The following is a 16,269-nucleotide window of genomic DNA, read 5'->3' as shown; positions in this document are numbered from 1 at the left end:
TCCCCTAATCACATGTATTAGTTTTACGTAAAAGCTCAAGGCAAGCAATCTCTGTCTGCAATAACAACTATATGAAGCCATTATGGACATATGAAACTAGGAGAGCGAGGCAATATGCTCTAGTTCCCTTTTGGCCCTTTGGCCCACCCCATAGGTCCTCACTTTAGTGTTCACAGATCTGAGACTGACTGGATCATTTAGTCTATATTTTCACCTAGGGATTGTTGGAGACTTTTCCTTATATTTTCCATATCCAGTCTTGTAAATACCAAAGAGAAACAGCTGGGGGAAAGGGTAATGAAGGGGCAGAAAATGAAATGTGTTGTAGCCCACTTCGCTGTTTCTGGATCAGCTCTCTTGAAATGTTCACATCGTTGCAGATAGAAATACAACGTAAAAGACTAAGAACATGCTGTAATCATTAGGAACAGTAGGGAGCAGTGTATTCTCAAAATGTTTGTTTGCATAGTTCTAGGCGTTTGAACACACCCCTGTCAAAATTGTAACAGTTGGGTGGAGGACAGCCGAAACTTAACTTGAGGAGACGGAGGCAGGGAAGTAGGCTACAAAGTAACAGTTTGGCGGATGACATTGAAAGCAGAAAAAGTGGAAATGTCTTCGGGGTACAAATCTTGGATACTGCTTACAGGTTTTATACTGTTCTATGTTGCGTATCTGTTGCTTGGAGCGCTCGTTTTCTCCACCATCGAACGGCCGGTGGAGGACAAACTAAAAAGAGACATACAAGTCCTGAAAGAAGAGTTTCTCAACCAAAGTTGCGTCAATGCAACATCACTTGAAAACTTTTTGGAGAGAGTTTTACAAGCCAATAAATATGGAGTATCTATCCTTCCGAATTCTTCTGCGAGTTCAAATTGGGACTTGGCTTCCTCTTTGTTCTTCGCCAACACTTTAGTAACGACAGTCGGTATGTAAATAGCCTACACTTGTCTTTGTTAGACCTACATCGTTACCGTTTTGTTTCGACTGATCCGTATAAGACAAATCCATATAGACATTTCTAAACAATTTAAGTGCTAATATTGCAAGATACGCAAGGAAACACTGATTGGTTACAGATTACAATTACAGTTGTAGCTGGCCATTTTTTGTACTCAGTGACCAAAACATGCCACGCATCAATGGGCCCGTGTGATTTTCAGGTGGCCTAGACTCAGTATCAGTGCGTTAGAAGTCGTTAGAGCAGGGATGAGCAACTTGCGGCCCAAGTTTTGAAGACCCTCCGATCCATTTCCGCTGACTCAGTCAGCGTCTCAACTTACTGTTGCAATCTAGAATAGTAGACTGACTACACTACACAAGGTGCAATTTCGAAATTTGGTTGTGCATCAGCAGTTTTACTCTTGTTATGTCAGTCACTGATAGTCAGTCAATTAGCCCATGTCAGCTAACATTTTAGTTTAACTGCCAGCTATCTAAACTTGTTATCATGGTTGAATTACTGGCCGGGGAGCCCCCATTGATTTTGTAAGTTAGTCTCACTCAGATATCATATTAAAAACTGCAAACATTTCTCTCCAGGCTATGACTACATGTGTAGAATTGCAGGAAAGTAACTCTAAAATAGATGAGGAATTATTCTAAACCTGTTTGGATAAATTGCACATAGTGTCATCTTTAATATTTGACTTTCAACATCCTAAATAGACAGTAGTTGATGTGTTGAATCTGTAAACCGTTGTTCCACATACTTTGACTTTTTACCATCTGTGAAAAGTAATCTGACCATGGGTCTTGAAGTGTGTGTACCCTATATAGCCTTTATGGTTATAATCGGACCCATCTATGAACATATTCATGAATATCTTTTTGTGTACTCTATCCTGTCTGATTATCCATCAGTCTGACATACGGTGCATTCGGAAGTATTCAGACCCCTTGACTTTTTCCACATTTTGTTACGTTACAGCCTTATTCTAAAATTGATTAAATTGTTTTTTTCCCTCATCAATCTACACACAATACCCCATAATGACAAAGCAAAAACAGGTTTTTAGATTTTTTTCCACATTTATTAAAAATAGAAAATGGAAATATCACATTTACATAAGTATTCAGACCCTTTACTCAGTACTTTGTTGAAGCACCTTTGGCAGCAATTACAGCCTTGAGTCTTCTTGGGTATGACGCTACAAGCTTGGCACACCTGTATTTGGGGAGTTTCTCCCATTCTTCTTTGCAGATCCTCTCAAGTTCTGTCAGCTTGGATGGGGAGTGTCGCTGCACAGCTATCTTCAGGTCTCTCCAGAGATGTTCGATCGGGTTCAAGTCCGGGCTCTGGCTGGGCCACTCAAGGACATTCAGAGACTTGTCCCGAAGCCACTCCTGCATTGTCTTGGCTGTGTTCTTAGGGTCGTTGTCCTGTTGGAAGGTGAACCTTCGCCCCAGTCTGAGGTCCTGAGCGCTCTGGAGCAGGTTTTCATCAAGGATCTCTCTGTACTTTGCTCTGTTCATCTTTCCCTTGATCCTGACTAGTCTCTCAGTCCCTGCAGCTGAAAAACATCCCCACAGCATGATGCTGCCACCACCATGCTTCACCGTAGGGATGGTGTCAGGTTTCCTCCAGACGTGAAGCTTGGCATTCAGGCCAAAAAGTTCAATCTTGGTTTCATCAGACCAGAGAATCTTGTTTCTCATTGTCTGAGAGACCTTTAGGTGCCATTTGGCAAACTCCAAGTGGGCTGTCGTGCCTTTTACTGAGAAGCGGCTTCCGTCTGGCCACTCTACCATAAAGGCCTGATTGGTGGAGTGCTGCAGAGATGGTTGTCCTTCTGGAAGGTTCTTCCATTTTCACAGAGGAACTCTGGAACTCTGTCATTGACCATCGGGTTCTTGGTCACCTCCCTGACCAAGGCCCTTCTCCCCTGATTGCTCAGTTTGGCCCGGCGGCCATCTCTAGGAAGAGTTTTGGTGGTTCTAAACTTTTTCCATTTAAGAATGATGGAGGCCACTGTGTTATTGGGGACCTTCAGTGCTGCAGAAATGTTTTGATACCTTTCCCCTGATCTGTGCCTCGACACAATCATGTCTTGGAGCTATACGGACAATTCCTTCGACCTCATGGCTTGGTTTTTGCTCTGACATGAACTGTCAAATGTGGGACCTTATATAGACAGGTGTGTGCCTTTCCAATGTCCAATCAATTTAATATACCACAGGTAGACTCCAATCAAGTTGTAGAAACATCTCATAGCAAAGGGTCTGAATACTTATGTAAATACTTTTATTTTTGATACATTTGCAAAAAATCTAAAAACCTGTTTTTGCTTTGTCATTATGGGGTATTGTGTGTAGATTGATGATTTTTTTTAAAAATTCATTTTAGAATATGTAACAAAATGTAACAAAATGTGGAAAAAGTCAAGGGGTCTGAATATTTTATGAATGCACTGTACATATGCACACCATAAACAAAGAAATAATCTGGCCACTAAGGACTTCATAAAATCATTTTGATTGATTTGATTGATTGAAAGTGCTGTATAGCATCATGGTGTGTGTAGGTGGAATGGGAGGCGTGTAACTGTAGCACACAATTTATTATGGAAACCCCTAAGCGGTGATTATTAGGAAGAGAGTGTGTATAGTTGAGAAAAACAAAGAGAGGAAGGAAGAGAGAGACAGTGTGAGAGAGATGATGTTCCTGGCCACAATTGTATCCTATTTGTTGCTCCGCTCCTCTCTCTCTCCCTCTACCTCTCTTAGTCTCTTCCTCCTAGGTCAGTGAAAGCGAGGGAAGTGACGTGGAGAGTCAGGGCTTAGCAGCAGAAGGCAGGGAGGAAGAGGAGTTGGAGATGATAGGAGGCCCAGCCTGGGCCTAAAGTGACAGTGGCAGGGGTTTTGGAGTTGTTTTTAAAAGTGGTAGGAGTCTGTTAAACATTTTTCAGATCTGGTGTTTAACACCAACCTGTCTGCCACCACATCCAATTCACTGAATTGTTGTCAAAGTAGGCTACTATTTCTACATTTTTGTCAAGCCTAGTCTGTATTAAATTTTATTGAGAGAGGTTATCTACATTTTGAAATATTCTCAGAATAGTTGTTTGCATTGTTACAGAGGTAAGAGTATTTTTCAATACAATAGCCTACTTTGTGTGGGTGCATTTAGATTATTTTCTCTGAATCTTTCTCGATCTAATACTTGCATTTACTGAATTGTTGTCAAAGTACTATTTTTACATTTTGTGCCACTTTGTAGGATGGGGCAATGCTTCAAGAAGTTTCATGACATGTTGTAGGCTAAATGCAAACACTCAAGTGACAGTGTGACATGAATTTATCCTACAAATCTTATAGGGAAATTGTGTATTTTATAAAATAGTCTCTGACCAGTTTTTGTGTTTTTGTATCTTCTCTCTTTATCTCTATCTAATACTTGTTGCATTCACTGAATTGTTGTCAAAGTAAGCTACTATTTCTACATTTTGTGTCAGGCCTGGTCTGTACTAAATCTTATTGAGGTAATAGTCTCTGAATAGATGTTTGCATTTTTACATGGTTACATAAGTAAGCATAGTTGTCAATCAAATAACCTACTTTGTATGTTACATTATTAAAATTTTTTATCGGATGGTCACATTTTGGATTTTTTAAAATATATATATTTTGATGTAAATCATATTTATAAGTATAATATATTATACTTGGTACATTCCATTTTGAGTGAGTAAATGTCATAACTCTGCCTGTGTGGCATGCACGGGGGATATGATCACTTGTGTAACCAGAGGGGCCTCATTTAACGCAGTTCATTCATCAGGCTTATGCCATGTTTCAGTCAGGCCAATCACATCAAGTTTACGATCAGTGATTAGTTAATTGACTATGACTGCATTGCAAGTGAGAGATCTAACATTTAAGTAGTCCTATTTTGAGATGTGAGGTATTATCACAATCTCTTTCAATAATGACAGGAATGGACTACACTTACTGTGCTAGAGGCAGACTCTACTAAGCTGGAAGGCTGGCTAACAGCCTGCTGCCTGGCCTGCACCCTATCTCATTGTGGGGCTAGAGGAGTTAGAGCCCTGTCTATGTTGATAGATAAGATGAGAGCACCCCTCCAGCTAGGATGGACACTCGCCCTGTTTGTGGGTGAGTCCAGTGGTTTTAAAGTACTTGAGTAAAAATTCTTAAGTCGTTTTTTAGGGTATTTGTACTTTACTTTACTATTTATAATTTTGACAACTTTTACTTCACTACATTCCTAAAGAAAAGAATGTAATTTTTACTCCATACATTTTCCCTGACACCCAAAAGTACTTGTTACATTTTGAATGCTTAGCAGGACAGGAAAATTGTCCAATTCACACACTTATCAAGAGAACATCCCTGATCATCCCTACTGCCTCTGATCTTGTGGACTCACTAAACACCAATGCTTCGTTTGTAAATTATGTCTGAGTGTTGGAGTGTGCCCCTGGCTCTCGCTCTCTCGCTCTCTCTCTCTCTCATATATAAATAAATACAAATACTCTTTCTCTCCCCCCCAGGATATGGGCACACTACGCCCCTGTCGGACACAGGCAAAGCCTTCTCCATCTTCTACGCCCTGCTGGGAGTGCCCTTCACCATGCTGGTGCTCACCGCCTGTGTCCAGAGGCTCATGCACCTGGTGACCTACGGACCCATCGGTATGTGCCGCCAGAGGATCGGCCTGGACCCTCTCGCCGCCACTGCCATCCACTTTGCCATCCTGCTGCTGCTGGTGGTGCTGGGCTTCTTCGTGGTACCCGCCGTGGTGTTCAGCCACATCGAGGACACCTGGTCCTTCCTGGACGCCATATACTTCTGCTTCATCACGCTGTGTACCATCGGCCTGGGTGACTATGTGCCTGGCGAGAAGCCCGGACAGAAGTTCAGATCGCTCTATAAGATCTCTGTGATGGGTGAGTCATAAACTAGTCTGAGTGTGTTTGATAAAAGGACGTGGCACACTGACACGGCTCATAACACAGCTCAGACTGATGTCATACATTCGGTGATACTCATTACCCAGTCATTCATGATGTCGAGTTAGAATAGTTTCCCCCTTTGAATAAAAAACAAGGAAATAATATTGTGAACAGTGACGGAATGATTGGGTGGAGTTTGCATCAATGTTTTAAGCAGAGGGATGTGCATAGGAAGAAGTGGACTTGACAGTTTTGACCGTGTGCAGACACTTGAGTGAAGTGGGAAATGCTCGGCCAAACACCACCTCTCATTAGAGAAGCCAGTGTGAGACATCCTGTCCAGCACTGAGATAGTTAGGCCCTCTGGTGAAATATGGTGCTGTGTCTCTGTGAAACCGCAGAAACTTTCACACCTCGGATGTGAGAAATGGCGCCTCCTGAGTGCTCCTCCTCCCCTCAAGTATTGCACTCCAGTCAAAAGGATCCATAACGTTTGTTTTAGTTTTTAAATGTGCTTATTGTAAGATATTTGAAGATGAGAGGACAGGACACCTCTGCTGTACATTGTGCTCAATGTCTAGCCTTCTTGTAGGCCTTAATGTCAGAAGATATTAGTCAGAAAGATGACTCGGGATGACTTTACCGATAACCTGGTTCAGCCGATGAAAGAAAATGGATGCATTCCTTATCCCTGTATTGACCCTAGATATGTAATTCTGATACTGCTAATATGCAATACGGTTGATCATTTGAGTATATTTGTACATTTGTAGAAGTCTGAGGAGGCCCCCTTGTGGTTTTCAGGAGGAAACGGTGTCGCTCCACTGCCCCATCCATGTATCTCACAATGTCTGTGATTGTTTGGTATACTGGATGGGTGAATTTTAATTGGTCTTCTTGTTTTGGGAAGAGTGCATTGTGTGGTGCGATTGCTCTCAACCTAAGGGCATGTGGCAGTAGGGAGTCAAGGATACCATACCACACCACCATCTACCCCACTTGTACTTGGAGGGATTTCATATTGTCACATGACATATTGTCATATGACATTTTATCAGAGTCATGCTCTTAGTTTTTAAGGTATAATTGAATTACTGGAATTACCATTTTATTCTCTCTCAAAATAACCTGACTGTTTAGAGCCTAGTGGTGTTTGTTGTACTCTGCGGTCATTGTGGTGGCTGGCTCTGTGGCGTTGTCTCAGGGTCCACACTGTGCTTCAATGCGCAACTTGTTGTCTTGTTTTAGGGCCCTGTGTTTTGGTTGATCATGTCACATGACCTGGATTTGAACTTTTATTTCAAGCTTGTTCATCACACTTTTCCGTTTTTTTCTTTTCATGTCATATGGTCCAGCACCATCCTCAGACAATTGCGAAATGTTTTTCTCATTCTCATTAAAGTTTCAAATCTAGGTGATGTGACATGATCAACCAAAACACAGGGCCCTAACTATGTAGGCCAGATCCCCCAGATTATTAACCTGATTGGTTGTTCTCGTTTCCTAGTAGGATTAGCAACTACTGGAAAATAGGTTGTTTTGCTCATATCGGAATACCCTTTTCCTATCAAAAAAGACCCCACAACATGGCATGAAAGAATTTAAGTCACAAGGGAGGTGTAAGTCTACTCTGCTTATTGACCTGCACTGAAACAACTGTTGAAACAAATGAACCATGAAATGGCATAAAAGCATAACTGTATTGTGAGGAACCCTGTTGAATAGTTGGCCTTCTTGTCCAGCAGGAGTACACCACGAGCACACCAGTGTGGTGAGTTTGTGCTTTTGTGAGACAAGTGACCATGTCCATGTATAATGTTTCTTCCCACAGCGTATGCTTGCTCATGGAGCTGATGTTGAATTAATGTTGTGCTCTCTGCCCTCTGCAGTGTACCTGTTTGTAGGGCTGATGATGATGTACTTGGTCCTGCGTGCCTTCCACCGGATGGCCGACCTGCATGGCCTGACTTCTTTCTTCCAGCTCCCCCACTGTGACGAGGATATAGAGGAGGACAAGGAGCCCATCATCGAGGCCGGCCCTGAGGACCAGCATGAGGCAGAGGCCTCGGCCAAGCCCCTGGATCCGGCCTCCCAGACCTCCTATAACACCATCAACCGATAAGGACTCACTCCACTCTGACCCGTTCTCCTTTACATCAGTCAGGTCAAACAGCTAAACAACTGTCACTGTTTTACAGCAACACAGGGATGAGTTTAAAACCAGACCCTACATAGGCACCAAAGACTATCTTTACTGCTGTGAGGCAACTCACGGCTCAGGTCAGACCTTCCTGCTACGACAGCTCAACTAAACCAAAAACTCTACAGATGCAACAGTGCACCCAGTTGACACTTGGCAAGGGTTGTTCGTCAAGGTGGGAAAAGGTTGTTGTTCCATAACCCGCAGAGAACACTTCTGGTTGGGACTGATTCTGATTATTTATAACTTTTTTGTTGTTGTTTCAGACCAAAAAATATATACGTTTATCATATACCGATATTTTCTTGTGGATGTATTTTAATGTACCCTTTTGTGGTTTTAGGTCAGGGTTGATCAAGGAAGGTCATATAGAAATATCTGATATTTCAAAACTAAACAATCTCATTATAGTAGCCATCTTTGAAAGAGTTTGTTGCCACTCCCCAGTAACTATGTGAAAAAGCCATTGCTTGAGACTTTGTCTTGAGTCATATGATGGAGCACATTCCCAGGACTAGCATGGGCCTTCCCAACTTCGTTTGGCTTTGTTTTTGCCTGTGGTGTAACATGATCAAGTGTTTCAAATAAATTATAAGTATATCATCTGACGGATAACAAATTTAGGGAACAAAAGGATTGAAAATAAAAACCAAGTATCTGTGTTCTGATGTGTAGTTGTCAATTGTTCAACTTTAGGAAGTGTCATTCCTGTCATTGTGAAAACTGTGACAGAGTATGTACTTTAGCATGTATGAAATTTGTCAGTTGCTACATACATTGATAATGTAATAACTGCCAATAATGTAATAACTTTTGCATTTATAATGTAATAAATGCTGCTAATGTAATAAATTGCTAATAATGTTTATAACGCTAATAATGTTTTTGTGCATAATGTAATAATTATTACATTATGCGTTGATTATTACATTATGAAGTGGGTAACTTATGAATGTTAATCATTTTAGCCAATGTAATAACAAAATGACTCGTGTTTGTTCATGCATATCAAGTGTCATGCTTCAGTAATAGTGGACTACACACCACACCACAGAATCCTTATTTGATATTACTAAGGGAATGTAATTGGACAGTATATTAAACCAGTGGACTAATGTTGGAGGGCCCATACTCATGTTTCCCAGCAGAAATAAATGGGGAGATCATGTCATTTTAATTACAACACACTTAGATATGACAACAGTTTGGGACTGTTATTATCTGTAATATCTACGAGACTAGAACACACAGTGCATTCGGAAAGTATTCAGATCCCTTCCCCTTTTCCACATTTTGTTGCGTTACAGCCTTATTCTAAAATTGAAAAAAACAATCAAATTCATCACTCTACACACAATACCACATAATGACAAAGCGAAAACCGGTTTTTAGACATTTATGCAAATAAAAAACAGCAATACCTTATTTACATAAGTATTCAGACCCTTTGCTATGAGACTCGAAATTGAGCTCAGGTGCATCCTGTTTCCATTGATCACCATGAAAAACAAGATTCTCTTGTCTGATGAAACCAAGATTGAACTCTTTGGCCTTAATGCCAAGCGTCACGTCTGGAGGAAACCTGGCACCATCCCAACGGTGAAGCATGGTGGTAGCAGCATCATGCTGTGGGGATGTTTTTCAGCGGCAGGGACTGGGAGACTAGTCAGGATCAAGGTAAAGATGAACGGAGCAAAGTACAGAGAGATCCTTGATGAAAACCTGCTCCAGAGCACTTAGGACCTCAGACTGGGGTGAAGGTTCACTTTCCAACAGGACCACGACCCTAAGCACACAGCCAAGACAACGCAGGAGTGGCTTCGGGACAATTCTCTGAATGTCCTAGAGTTGCCCAGCCAGAGCCGGACTTGAACCCGATCGAACATCTCTGGAGAGACCTGAAAATAGCTGTGCAGCGACGCTCCCCATCCAAGCTGACAGAGCTTGAGAGGATCTGCAGAGAAAAATGGGAGAAACGCCCCAAATACAGTTGCGCCAAGTATATATATATATATATGTATATATATATATTTGTACACATTTCAAAAACTGTTTTTGTTTTGTCATTATGGGGTATTGTGTGTAGATTGGTGAGGGAAAAAACTAACAATTTAATCCATTTTAGAATCAGGCTGTAACGTAAGAAATTGTGGATCTAGTCAATGGGTCTGAATATTTTCCGAATGCACTGTATGTAAAATAGAGCCAAGGAGGCAACTTTGTATTAAAATATTTATTGTACTAGTTGACCTGAAAGGTAACACTTCCATATGTGAGGCTCATAAGAGGACTGTAGAGGCAGATAATTGAAAGTAGTGGAAAAAACACTGATTTTGGCCTTGGACCGATAGGTTATAGGTGAGTGAGAGGAGTGAATGTCTGACATTACATTTACATTTTAGTCATTTAGCAGACGCTCTTATCCAGAGCGACTTATAGTTAGTGAGTGCATACAGATATGTCCTTTAGCCAGTTCCCATAGCATCGATAAAATTCAGATGTAGTTTCTGTTGGCACTAAAATCACTCCATTCCATATCTCCCCTAGCCATATGGTACATGGCTAGGAACAGGAAAGAGGAGTTGGATCAGCAGGAAGTGATGCAATACCAGGCTACACCAACCACCAGCTAGCACTCTGTTTCCCTGGGGCTGCTTCTCAAGTCCTCAGCCTGCTATTTGCAGTGTGTGGTGTGTGTGTGTGGTGTGTGTGTGCGTGTGCGTGAGTGCATGAGTGCGTGTGTGTGTGTTTGTCTGTGGTGTGTATCTGTGTGTGTGTGTGGTGTGTGTGAGCAGAAGCCTATAAACCTGTGTCAGCTAGAGGCAACCTCCTCAGAAGGCAGGGCTGTAATTAACAGACTTAGTTAACATTCTGCTTTTTCTGGGATACTATTTATAGAACACTTCTGGAAGACAGATGAAATAAACATCAAATATAAAACTACTTGGTGTGCATCCCAAATGGCACCCTATCCCCTATATAGTGCACTACTCTTGACCAGAGCGCTATGGGCCCTAGTCAAAAGAAGTACACTAGGGAATAGGGTGCTATTTGGGATTGCTAATTGGTTTGTGAGGGGAGGGTTGGGAGATGCAGTTCAGTAACGTGTCACAGATTAACCTTGAAAGGAAAATAAACTCATTTTTTCTCTCTTTCATTTTTAACATGTCAGATACGTTCACTTCCTCTGTTCTGTAAATGGTCGTGAGGTGCTTAGCTGAGGAAATGCAGGATTCACAACATAACAGTATTTTTTTGATCTATACTCTTTATAATCATCTGAAAAATAGATCCACATTGTTGAATCAACACATACAGTAAGTCTCACCAGCTGTAATACAACTACTGTAAACTTCTGACCCACTGAAATTGTGATACAGTGAATTATAAGTGAAATAATCTGGGCAGTGTGGAGTGACATGAGTCTGGTCCCATCTGACGGGCTTCTGGACTTACTGACGGGCCGCCCCAAGGTGGTAAGGGTAGGTAACAACACATCTGTCACGCTGATCCTCAACATGGGAGCCCCTCAGGGGTGCGTGCTCAGTCCCCTCCTAAATGACTACCGACCCGTAGCGCTCACGTCTGTAGCCATGAAGTGCTTTGAAAGGCTGGTCATGGCTCACATCAACACCATTATCCCAGAAACCCTAGACCCACTCCAATTTGCATACCGCCCCAACAGATCCACAGATGATGCAATCTCTATTGCACTCCACACTGCCCTTTCCCACCTGGACAAGAGGAACACCTACAGTTGAAGTCGGAAGTTTACATACACTTAGGTTGGAGTCATTAAAACTCGTTTTTTCAACCACTCCAGACATTTCTTGTTAACAAACTATAGATTTGGCAAGTTGGTTAGGACATCTACTTTGTGCATGACACAAGTAATTTTTCCAACAATTGTTTACAGACAGATTATTTCACTTATAATTCACTGTATCACATTTTCAGTGGGTCAGAAGTTTACAAACACTAAGTTGACTGTGCCTTTAAACAGCTTGGAAGATTCCAGAAAATGATGTCAAGGCTTTAGAAGCTTCTGATAGGCTAATTGACATCATTTGAGTCAATTGGAGGTGTACCTGTGGATGTATTTCAATGCCTACCTTCAAAATCAGTGCCTCTTTGCTTGACATCATGGGAAAATAAAAAGAAATCAGCCAAGACCTCAGAAAAAAAATTGTAGACCTCCACAAGTCTGGTTCATCCTTGGGAGCAATTTCCAAACGCCTGAAAGTACCACGTTCATCTGTACAAACAATAGTACGCAAGTATAAACACCATGGGACTAAGCAGCCGTCATACTGCTCAGGAAGGAGATGCGTTCTGTCTCCTAGAGAAAAGTGCAAATCAATCCCAGAACAACAGCAAGGGACCTTTGTTTCCTGGAGGAAACAGGTACAAAAGTATCTATATCCACAGTAAAACGAGTCCTATATCGACATAACCTGAAAGGCCACTCAGCAATGAAGAAGCCACTGCTCCAAAACCGCCAGACTACGGTTTGCAACTGCACATGGGGACAAAGATCGTACTTTTTGGAGAAATGTCCTCTGGTATGATGAAACAAAAGTAGAACTGTTTGGCCATAATGACCATCGTTATGTTTGGAGGGAAAAGGGGAACGCTTGCAAGCCGAAGAACACCAGCCCAACCGTGAAGCACGGGGTGGCAGCATCATGCTGTGGGGGTGCTTTGCTGCAGGAGGGACTGGTGCACTTCACAAAATAGATGGCATCATGAGGAAGGAAAATTATGTGGATATATTGAAGCAACATCTCAAGACATCAGTCAGGAAGTTAAAGCTTGGTCGCAAATGGGTCTTCCAAATGGACAATGACCCCAAGCATACTTCCAAAGTTGTGGCAAAATGGCTTAAGGACAACAAAGTCAAGGTATTGGAGTGGCCATCACAAAGCCCTGACCTCAATCCTATAAAACATTTGTGGGCAGAACTGAAAAAGTGTGTGCGAGCAAGGAGGCCTACAAACCTGACTGAGTTACACCAGCTCTGTCAGGAGGAATGGGCCAAAATTCACCCAACTTATTGTGGGAAGCTTGTGGAAGGCTACCCGAAACGTTTGACCCAAGTTACACAATTTAAAGGCAATGCTACCAAATACTAATTGAGTGTATGTAAACTTCTGACCCACTGGGAATGTGATGAAAGAAATAAAAGCTGAAATAAATCATTCTCTCTACTATTATTCTGAGATTTCACATTCTTAAAATAAAGTGGTGATCCTAACTGACCTAAGACAGGGAATTTTAAATGTCAGGAATTGTGAAAAACTTAGTTTAAATGTATTTGGCTAAGGTGTATGTAAACTTCCGACTTCAACTGTAAGTATATTTAAAACGAAATACTTTTAGACTTTTACTCAAGTAGTATTTTACTGGCTGACTTTCATTTTTACTTGAGTAACTTTCTATTAAGGAATCTATACTTTTACTCAAGTAGGACAATTGTGTACTTTTTCCACCACTGTGTATCTGTGACCAACAGATGCATATCTGAATACCCAGTCATGTGAAATCCATAGATTAGGGCCTAATGAATTTATTTAAATTGACTGATTTCCTTATATGAACTGTAACTCATTAAAATCTTTGAAATTGTTGCATGTTGCGTTTGTTTTTGTTCAGTATACATTTGCCATCACACAGGACCACCTGCACAGACCAATCACGGGCTAGCAGGCTATGAGGAAGCTTGCACCCTCATGCCATAGACATTAAAGGAAAAATTCACCCAAAACCACTAATTCCTTTAATTTAGTGTTAAATAACACATATGTGAGAACAATATTTTTTGTGAACAAATGTTTTATTTTGGCATTATAATAAGGTTGGTAGCAACATGGAAAATCATTGTGGAAATCTGTTGCAGCTCAAGTGGACTACAACATCCACAATGCAATGCTCTCTCTATGTGCTGTCTAAACACAATAATACCAAAGACAATGTCACCATGTAAAGTATCTATTTAGCTGTAAAATCGCCTAAACGAACTGCACAATCAATCTAGGAGTCTACAGTCTCACCATGTTCAACCTGAAGATCGATGTGCCTCACAGAGTGGAGTCTGACATTCGCATGGGCACATATACAGTCGTGGTTAAAAGTTTTGAGAATGACACAAGTATTGGTCTTCACAAAGTTCGCTGCTTCAGTGCTATGAGATATTTTTGTCAGATGTTACTATGGTATACTGAAGTATAATTACAAGCATTCCATAAGTGTCAAAGGCTTTTATTGACAATTACATTAAGTTTATGCAAAGAGTCAATATTTGCAGTGTTGACCCTTCTTTTTCAAGACCTCTGCAATCCGCCCTGGAATGCTGTCAATTAACTTCTGGGCCACATCCTGACTGATGGCAGCCCATTCTTGCATAATCAATGATTGGAGTTTGTCAGAATTTGTGGGTTTTTGTTTGTCCACCCGCCTCTTGAGGATTGACCACAAGTTCTCAATGGGATTAAGGTCTGGGGAGTTTCCTGGCCATGGACCCATAATTTCGATGTTTTGTTCCCCGAGCCACTTAGTTATCACTTTTGCCTTATGGCAAGGTGCTCCATCATGCTGGAAAAGGCATTGGTCGTCACCAAACTGTTCTTGGATGGTTGGGAGAAGTTGCTCTCTGAGGATGTGTTGGTACCATTCTTTATTCATGGCTGTGTTCTTATGCAAAATTGTGAGTGAGCCCACTCCCTTGGCCGAGAAGCAACCCCACACATGAATGGTCTCAGGATGCTTTACTGTTGGCATGACACAGGGCTGATGGTAGCGCTCACCTTGTCTTCTCCGGACAAGGTGTTTTCCGGATGCCCCAAAGAATCGGAAGGGGGATTCATCAGAGAAAATGACTTTACCCCAGTCCTCAGCAGTCCAATCCCTGTACAGAATATCAGTCTGTCCCTGATGTTTTTCCTGGAGAGAAGTGGCTTCTTTGCTGCCCTTCTTGACACCAGGCCAACCTCCAAAAGTCTTTGCCTCACTGTGCGTGCAGATGCACTCACACCTGCCTGCTGCCATTCCTGAGCAAGCTCTGCACTGGTGGTGCCCCGATCCCGCAGCTGAATCAACTTTAGGAGACGGTCCTGGCGCTTGCTGGACTTTCTTGGGCGCCCTGACAATTTCTTCACAACAATTGAACCTCTCTCCTTGAAGTTCTTGATGATCCGATAAATGGTTGATTTAGGTGCAATCTTACTAGCAGCAATATCCTTGCCTGTGAAGCCCTTGTTGTGCAAAGCAATGATGACGGCACTTGTTTCCTTGCAGGTAACCATGGTTAACAGAGGAAGAACAATGATTTCAAGCACCACCCTTCTTTTAAAGCTTCCAGTCTGTTATTCTAACTCAATCAGCATGACAGAGTGATCTCCAGCCTTGTCCTCGTCAACACTCTCACCTGTGTTAAGGAGAGAATCACTGACATGATGGCAGCTGGTCCTTTTGTGGCAGGGCTGAAATGCAGTGGAAATGTTTTTGGGGGATTAAGTTCGTTTTCATGGCAAAGAGGGATTTTGCAATTAATTGCAATTCATCTGATCACTCTTCATGACATTCTGGAGTATATGCAAATTGCCATCATCAAAACTGAGGCGGCAGACTTTGTGAAAATTAGTATTTGTGTCATTCTCAAAACTTTTGACCACGACTGTACTTTTGAGGAGATGGGAAACGTTGCCCATGCTACGTCAATGGGCCGCGCGGTGCATGATGGGCTATTATGGGACAAGGAGAGCTCTCCTTCAAAGAGGGAATCGGAGTCAATTGGGCGGTAGCTCAAAAAGCCAACATTAGCATGAATTTTGTCAACAGTACAATATTACAAATATTTTCCAAGACATGAGATCATTTACTTGCTATCTGTAATACTGTATAGCTTTGGAATCGTGACATTAAGTACTTTCGAGGAAAATAGGCATGTTTCTCGACTCATACCCTGACTTTGAGAAGGTTGAGAAGATTGCGTGACGATTATTTTAGCAACCGTGTGACGCCGCATAACAACGTGAAGACGATTGGTTGACAGTCTGCTGGGTGGGGCGTTATACGTTCCTCAATTCAATACCCAATGGGATTCCATCTGCTCCTTTCTCTGGGCCCATTCAAAAATATGGCACGCTTGAAATTCTA

General features: G+C 41.8%; 1 protein-coding gene across 1 annotated transcript; it reads left to right on the top strand.

Moving 5' to 3' along the window:
• The first annotated feature begins 499 nt into the window (after nt 1-499).
• On the top strand, nt 500-8,777 carry LOC311105969 (potassium channel subfamily K member 6-like). Its single transcript, XM_084148213.1, has 3 exons — nt 500-928; nt 5,514-5,909; nt 7,805-8,777. Exons 1-3 carry the CDS (start codon nt 586-588, stop codon nt 8,035-8,037), a joined length of 972 nt encoding a protein of 323 aa, XP_084004339.1. The 5' UTR covers nt 500-585; the 3' UTR covers nt 8,038-8,777.
• Nucleotides 8,778-16,269: the final 7,492 nt, after the last annotated feature.

This window comes from Coregonus lavaretus, assembly GCF_964263955.1.
Source record: "Coregonus lavaretus genome assembly, chromosome: 30".
Lineage (NCBI taxonomy): Eukaryota > Metazoa > Chordata > Actinopteri > Salmoniformes > Salmonidae > Coregonus > Coregonus lavaretus.
The sequence above is the reverse complement of the archived record's forward strand: the minus strand, read 5'-3'. Positions and strand labels throughout refer to the sequence as shown.